Here is an 8,456-nt window from a genome sequence, read left to right as displayed (position 1 = left end):
TTTCATCAGTCTTGTCCATTGTAGTGTCTGCAAAAGTTTGGCCTGCAGCCTAGTCTAGAATGTTGTTATCATCATCCTCTTCTTCACTGTCTTCCATTATAACCCATCTTTCGCTGTGTTTGGTCCAAACCAAATAGATAGGCATGAAACCGTATCTAACCAAGTGGCTGTGAAGAGTCCCCAAGAAGAGTAGTCCTTCTTGTTACTGCATTTGGAAGCATGGACAACATATGAATCTCTTCGCTGGCTTGTTGGCTTTGGCCACTTCGAGAAAATAATGCAAGCTATCAACAAACTCCTTGGTCCATCTATTTGCGTTATACATCCATTGCCGGTCCATCTGCACCATATTACATGACAAATGGATATAGATCTTCGTATTAGATAAAGAACTTGATCGATATTGATAATTTACACCAATCAACCTTCATAAAAATAAAAATAATTTACATAAAAATTACACCAATCAACATTTATATCATTCACTAGGTCGATAAAAAGAAAAATGCGAATTCTAGAACAAGACAATAAAGATTATAGACGCTCCATAGTGGACTTCACGTAGTCAATAATCCTAAAATAATGGAACAACATAGCAGAATGTTCACCTCCAAGCCATCTCTGCACATGACTCAATCTTCTACGAAGTCTATGGAGAGTCACCTCCGCTCCTCCAGTACCTGAAAATAATGGTACAATAGAAGATCTTCAAGTCCACATACTCGGGCTGAATATCATAAAAGAATGTTGAAATAATTGTCAAAACATCTTTTGGATCATGTGCAACATTTTCATAATAGAAGTATGGTGGCACACAATAACCTGTCGAGGCAAAAGATTTGTTCACTAAGCATGGCCCATTTTGGCAAGTCAAAACCAACCAAAAGCCAGTGGGTCAAGGTCAGTGAACAGATCTCTGTCTGAACAGGCTATCGGGCCACCATACTTCTATTATGAAAATGTGGCTCCAAAAAAGCATTTGGAAAATTATTTCAAGATCCTTTTATGATATTTAGCCCAAGTTTTTGGACTCGAAGTTCTTTTGTTCTACCATTATTTTTGGATTCTTGACTCTGTGAAGTCCACTATGGAGCATCTGTAGTCTTTAGTGTATCTTTGTGGTCTTATTCCACAATTGTAGCATTAAGTTGACCAGTGTAACTTTCATGTCACTCTAATTTAACATGCAAACTATCCAAAAAAATTATAGCAATGACCAAATTCTATTTCTTACACCTACAATTTATTTACCTTAATTTTATTGCAATGATTGAATATTAAAAACACATTTACTCTATTTTTCCCATACCTAATATTGATTAAGATATTTATCTAATACAAATCATATATAACAAGCAAGCTATATCCATCAAATTCTAGCCAAAAACATGTATAAATAAAAAAATCCTTTCCATTCTATCTCATTCTAAAAAGCTCATTTTTCTCCATCTCTAAAGCATAAAACAAAGCATAATAATAATAAATGAAAGGAGGATGAAGTAGCTAACATTTACAACACTTCGGATGAGTGAAATCCCCACGAACCCTAAGCTTGCTTGCTCGCCATGGAAAAGAAGTCCAAAGCTCTCGATCTGAGTGGCTCGGGCTCGGGAAGCTAGAAATTGACTTTTATAGGCGAGGTGTTTAGTCCTGGTTATTAACACCAATCAGGACTAAAGTGTCACTAATCAGGACGGGAGATTTAGTCCCGGTTGATAATTCCAACCAGAACTAAACGTCTCACTAAATTTCCTCGTTCCACTAACCATTACAACCGGTATTTAAGGGAGCTCTTTAATCCCGGTGGCTAATATAAAAACGATCCCTTTAGTCCAAGTCCGAAAATGACTAGAAACGCTGGAGTGAAGGTTTGTACCGGTGAGTGCAGCGTCGTCGATCCCAACCGACCGAGCGCAGGGGGCCAGCAGCCGCGGAATCGAAGCGCTGCTCCTCCCGCCCAACGCCAGGCGACTGAGAAGGGCGGCGTTGCTGTCAGGGGCTCAGGGCGACCTGTGCGCCACGCTGTCATGTTCCTGGAGCTGCCCGCTGGCCAATGGCATTGGCAAGCGGCGCCCTGCATGCATGTTCCGCGTCGGCTTGGCTGGGCGTCGCTCTCGGCCACCGACACCCCCGCGGGCCGCGCACACACACCCAGCCATGCGGCGATCGGGATGCAGTGCAGCCCGGCTGGCTTGTTCCTATGCGGAAAATGAGACGACGACCGTACAGTCCGTCTCAGTCTCGCTGTAAGCACCGCGGGGCCAGTCGACCAGAGGCCCGCTTGTCGCCGGCAGGTAGGGCCCATCATCAGCGGTCCTTCGGAGTAGTCCATGCTGGACTTGAATTGCTGATGATCGACCCATGTGTTGGGATTGGGACTACGCACACTCTTCTTTTGCATCATCCTTTTACATTTCCTCCTTGGAGCTTCTGATCGATATATCGATCGGTCTTCGTTCACGTGAGCTCTCCTTCTTCCATGTTGCAACCTGCAATGCAACGCAGTGGCACCGTCGGCGATGAGTTATGCCGTGCCCGTGCGTGTGCTCTGCGTGATGATGCGGGCAGCGAACCGCTCGCGCCATGCGGCCATGCCCATGCTAGCTAGCTAAGACAAGTTGCGAGCGCCTCACGTGGTGGCGCCGTGCGGTTTCGCGCGGTGCAATCACGTCTACGCCGGCCGCCCGGCGACGAGGGCACGGGGGCAGGCTCGCCCGCCCAGGGCCCGCGGTAGAGTTATTGGGTGATCCGGGGATTGGGTTGACTGCTGCTTCTGGCCTGCAGTGCAGGCCAGGGCCCGGATAAGTCGTGCGTGCTGCACAATTACAGCCCTCTGGGCTCTGCCCGCCGGCCGGCGGTACTCGGCTTCTGTATTGCAGCAGGAGCAGTGTACGTGCACGTGTTTCTTTCTCTCGAACTAACGTAGCGTGTACAAGCCGCCGTATACCTCTTTTGCAACAAAGAAAACAATGCCGTACATGTCCATGGTGGCCGTACAACGCCACCGCCGCCGCTACCGTCGGGGAGCAGAGCACGCTGTACGTACACGGCGGTCAGTCAAACGGGGAGAACCAACCGAAGCACAAGCGCCGGCTCCGTCCCGTCCGGCCCGGCCGCCCCCGCAAACGTGCCACCAGGCCGCACGTCCACGGTCTGACGACACGGGCCGCGCGCGGGACCAAGGAAGCAAAGGCACCGAGCCGGCCGCCTAGCCGTTTGCTGCGCCAGTGCCGACGAATCCCACAGCGCCCTGGTGCCCATCTCTTTTCACGGAGATCGTCGACCACGGCTTCCCCGGTTTCACTCAAAAAGAGATCCCGGGTCGGACACGTGAATACGTGATGAGTGCAGGCCGGCGAGAGAGGAAATCCATCCGACCTTCTTTCAGCTGTGATGACATCACCATTTTGTGTCTCCGTTTTCAGCCGGACCGTTGCGATTCCCCGGCGGTACAAAGAAAAAAAAAATGGAAGCAGATGTTGCGAGCGCGGCGCGGGGGAAACAAGCTACGCATCAATGCGCCTCCATGCGTGTGCCCATATAGCGTGCCGGCGACCGGGAGCACGTCACGTGCTTCATGACAACGATCTTCCATCCATGCACGCGCGTCTTGATCACTTCTATTCTAGATCAAGAGCGCCGGGAAGAGCGCGGGGTTAAGCATACTCCTACCATCGATCAGGTGACATTGACGCGAATGCCCGTTGAACATTATTACAGCGCCACTCGTTAATTCTGTTCTACAGTTTTGGGATGCACCCGATTCGGCTCAGTTGGAGCTATACAACAAGTCTCCCGGGTACAAATGGCACGTGCCAATGAACTAAGCTGTTTCTGCGAATTTTCTGTCCCCCAAACGAGTCCATCATTGTTGGTCTTTGTACTTCCTACTCGCTGTCCAACACACTGTCTGTGGGGCAACGTGGTTGACACTGCACCAGTCAATGGCAGTTCGCAGGCACTAATTTCACAAACATTTCGCACAGTGTAGCACTGGGCGCTGGCGCCTTATTAGTGTGGATGGAGGGACGAGATGGGACAGTCCCAGTTTTGCATGTGTTTGGTTGGAGAGACGGTGGGATAAGGACGACATCAAAATAGAATATTCTTCGAAAAAATGGGATGGATCCGTCCCTAGAAAATGGCCAAACCGACATGTCCCAATTCGACGGCGCAAATGCCGTGATGCGAGCGCTTCAGGCGCGAGCGCACGTCAGGGCGGTGGGGAGGGTGGAGCCTGGCGGCATAGGGAGGCACGAGCGCACGTCGGGGTGGCGGGAGCGGTAGAGCCCGACGGCGTAGGGAGGAGAGACGGGCAGGGCGAAGCCTGGCGACGCAAGGGATGCGGCGACGGCGGCAGGAGCATGGCCACGGTGGCGCGCAGCACAGGCAAGCGGGGGCGAGCGTGACGCAGGCGATGCTGGGCAAGGACAGGCGCGGCGTAGGCGGTGCAACAAGGCGTAAGGGCTTGGGCGCTCGCCGGCTGCGCAGAACACTAGGGTGGCGTGCACACCAAGGGAGGGGCTAGCAGCGGCCATGGCCGAGGTCAGCCCGGGGCGCGCGGGCCACAGCGGGATGAGGAAGGGGATGAGGCTCTAAGGCTGACAGTGGGTCCCGCGACTAACGGAATAGAAACACCGTTTATTTCATCTGTCCTCATCCTTCCAACCAAACAACGAAACTGGAACGCCCTCATCCCTCCAACCAAATACCGAATAGGATCATCTCATCCCTTACAAAATAGGATGATCCTATCCCACTCCACTTATCCCTCCATCCAAACACACCCGAAGTCCCCGAATCCATTGGCCAAGCCATTGCCATTGACTCGTCGACAGCAGGTCCGCGCACGCATTTCACTGCCACAGTGCGGCCTGGCCTGCCAAGTGAGAACCGCCATGGCCGAGCTCCAGGAGCCGGAGACTGGAGGGTAAGCTACCCATGCTCGAATAGCCGGATGCGATCCTACCAAAAACACTAGCGCTTTTCAGTTCAGCTCCCTCCTCGTTTACCAGATCGCAGCAGATTAGGCAGGGAGGTGAGAATCCCAAATCCAAAACCGCACCCACCCAATCGAGCCAGACCCGACTCGGGGTCACCCCGAGTGGCGCCCAACCGAAACCAAAAACCAACCGCCGCGTGGGGCCCCACCTCCCCCCCTTCTCCCCATTTCACTCCCCCCTTTTTATATCCCCCGCTTTGCTCTCACTCCCTCCTCAGCTAGCCCGCTTGCTCCGAGCCTAGCTGTCCGTCCATCCGTGTCTGTCTAGCTACCCGTCGAGCTCACTCCCTCGGGGACCCCGGACGCGAAGAGGAGGAGGAGCAGAGGACAGACGCAATGCCGTCGTCGGGGATCACCGCGGTGGACGCGGCGGCCAAGGGGATGAAGCTGGAGCGCTACGCGAGCGGCGGCGCGCTGATGCTTCGGCGGGCCACCAGCGCCAAGATCGTGTCGGCGTCCTCGCACCTGCTCTTCCGCGCCACCGTGCTCGCTACGCTCGCGCTCGTCTTCCTCTTCACGCTGCACTACCCGTCCCTCCTCTTCCGCTCCTTCCACCTCTCCGCCGGCGGCGGCGGCCCAGGTGGCGCCCACTCTGCCTCGCACCGCAGCCTCCTCATGTCGTCCTCTTCGACGTCGGCGTCGTACGGGGGCGCCGCGTGGGAGAAGGAGATGCGGCAGAGCGCCAGGCCGAGCCGCGACGGCGGGATCTCCGTGCTGGTCACCGGCGCCGCCGGGTTCGTGGGCACGCACTGCTCGCTCGCGCTCAAGGCCCGCGGCGACGGCGTCGTCGGCCTCGACAACTTCAACTCTTACTACGACCCGTCGCTGAAGCGCGCCCGGCAGGCGCTCCTGGCTAGCCGGGGCGTCGCGGTGGTCGACGCTGACATCAACGACGGCCTGCTGCTGGAGAAGCTCTTCGACGTGGCGGCGTTCACGCACGTGCTGCACCTGGCGGCGCAGGCCGGCGTGCGTTACGCCATGGAGGCGCCGCAGACCTACGTGGCGTCCAACGTGGCCGGGCTCGTCAGCGTCTTCGAGGTGGCGGCCAAGCACGCCGACCCGCAGCCGGCGATCGTCTGGGCCTCCTCGTCGTCGGTGTACGGGCTCAACACCGACGCGCCCTTCTCCGAGGACCACCGCACCGACCGCCCGGCGTCGCTGTACGCGGCCACCAAGAAGGCCGGCGAGGCCATCGCGCACACCTACAACCACATCTACGGCCTCTCCATCACCGGCCTCCGCTTCTTCACCGTCTACGGGCCGTGGGGCCGCCCCGACATGGCCTACTTCTTCTTCGCCCGCAGCATCGTCGCCGGCGAGCCCATCACGCTCTTCCGCGCCGCCGATGGCTCCGACGCGCGCCGCGACTTCACCTACATCGACGACGTCGTCAAGGGCTGCCTCGGCGCTCTCGACACCGCCGGCAAGAGCACCGGCTCCAAGTCCGGCAAGAAGAGCGGGCCCGCGCCGCTCCGCGTCTACAATCTCGGCAACACCTCCCCCGTGCCCGTCACCCGGATGGTCGCCATCCTCGAGAAGCTCCTGGGTAAGAAGGCCAACAAGCGCATCGTCACCATGCCCAGCAACGGCGACGTGCCCTTCACCCACGCCAACGTCAGCCACGCCGCCCACGACTTCGGCTACCGCCCCACCACCTCCCTCGAGGCCGGCCTCCGGCACTTCGTCGACTGGTTCGTGCAGTACTACAAGCTCGACATCAAGATCGCCAAGGGCGCACGCAGCGCCGCCGACAAGCCCGCCAAGAAGAAGAAGGCCGCGGCGGCCATGTCGGCGGCGTCGTGATCGATCATTCAATCAAGCACAGCACACAGAGACAGAGCACCACCACAACAACACCAAGTCACCAAGTGTGTATTCTCTAGCTAGTTCTTGGAGGCTTTTTGTCTGTAACCATGTATTGTTGAAGCCCTTGCTACTTGCTCTTCTTCTTCTAATCCTCCTTATGCTGATAGAGATTAGTAGGAATAATGATGCAAACAACTGTTGCATGCATATTCGTAGATAGAAGATTGGGAGGGGGTATAGATGATGATAAAATCAAACAGAGGAGCCAGGACAGATGAAAGATGAAGTCACTGGCTCCCTATCAATCAACTTGTTCTCTTGCACAATATCACTTGTTTTGTTCTCGCTCATCATCCCGTGATCCGAAAGCCAAAGGCAAAAACCACACCACACAGCCTCGACACTTTCAGCTCTACTTTGTACGCTGCATTTCTGGGTTCCGAATCCTTCCCATCCAAAGCCAATATCCAAACAAACTTGCACACATTCGGGCCCTGCCGCTACATTTCGGTCTGGTTCTCCAACAGGGGACCTTTGCTACTTGTGTGCAGCGTGCCGTGTGTTCTTGTGGTTGTGCTTCGTGGAGCACTTGCGCTGGGTCTGGGTGAAGTAATGAAGCTGGTTGGTGTAGGGTTCAGAGCATGGTCCAATCCGCTGCTCCTTTTAGCATCTTTAATGGGCGGCGAGAGCCCATTGGTACAAGCTGCTGTGCCGGCCGTTTCAGAAGGGGGAGAGCCTTCTGGCTGCTGCCAATTCAGGCTCAGGCCAGGGCCACCCATCCCCACTGTTGCGAGGTTTTGCGTTTGGACACTTTTATTTCAGCGGCGAGGTCGAAGTGTCTGCCAGTTGCGATGCTAGTATTTTAAGCGCCAATGGAATGTCGGCACGATGCCACGAGAGGCTACTGTCGCAGCGTTGCATGTTACCATACTTAAGATCTGCAGAGCACAAGATTCAGTTTCTCTTTATATCTTGCATCAGAGTTGCTGAAACACTGAAATGCCAATCATTTTCTTCCCTGTTTTTCCCTGATGGTGAGTGGAAATGGAAATCATGCATGATGGTGGAGGGTTGATGGGGACACTGCAAAAGTATGCAATTGTGCATTTCTGCAGTGGCGTTCTGCAAAAGAGATAGTGAAGTGATGAGAAGCGGAACCTTGGATCCCTTCTAAGCCCAATTTATTCCCCAGAAGGCAACGTATCTGTCTGTCCATCCTGGCACCCGTTCTGGTCCATCCATCATCATGCATCCAGGTCGGTTCTTGTCCACGCCCGCCTTCAGACCGCTGCATTTCTGCTCTTCCTTGCATAGGCCATCAGATTCCAGCAAATCGGTATTGTATTTACCCTTGTGCTACAAGTTCCCAAAGGAGAAACAAACACATCACCTTCGTATATGTACCCTGCGAAAATTGCTTCTACTGCAGGCAAAAATCTGGCCTTGTCGATATGCGTCTCCATGAATCCTGAATCCTGATTGAGCTGCAACTCAGCTATAACGTCATCCAAGACTGGTGTTTGTTCGCTAAATTGGGCGATCAATTCTGACTAGCATTTTCAGTGCACATTTTTTCTTTTGGAGAGAAAAAACGGGGGCATTTTCTGTGCACATCATCTAACAAAACAAAAATGGACCAATTTATACC

General features: G+C 54.1%; 1 protein-coding gene across 1 annotated transcript; it reads left to right on the top strand.

Annotated features, from left to right (window-relative positions):
• The first annotated feature begins 5,223 nt into the window (after positions 1–5,223).
• LOC101764402 (UDP-glucuronate 4-epimerase 6) lies at positions 5,224–7,136 on the top strand. Its single transcript, XM_004957215.2, has one exon. It carries the CDS (start codon positions 5,339–5,341, stop codon positions 6,803–6,805), a length of 1,467 nt encoding a protein of 488 aa, XP_004957272.1. The 5' UTR covers positions 5,224–5,338; the 3' UTR covers positions 6,806–7,136.
• Positions 7,137–8,456: the final 1,320 nt, after the last annotated feature.

This window comes from Setaria italica, chromosome II (assembly GCF_000263155.2).
Source record: "Setaria italica strain Yugu1 chromosome II, Setaria_italica_v2.0, whole genome shotgun sequence".
Taxonomy (NCBI): domain Eukaryota; kingdom Viridiplantae; phylum Streptophyta; class Magnoliopsida; order Poales; family Poaceae; genus Setaria; species Setaria italica.
This window is presented reverse-complemented; position numbering and strand designations above follow the sequence as displayed.

Coding starts and splice junctions, on each gene's coding strand:
- LOC101764402 (XM_004957215.2), top strand. CDS start 5,339: ATGCCGTCGTCGGGGATCACCGCGGTGGACGCGGCGGCCAAGGGGATG.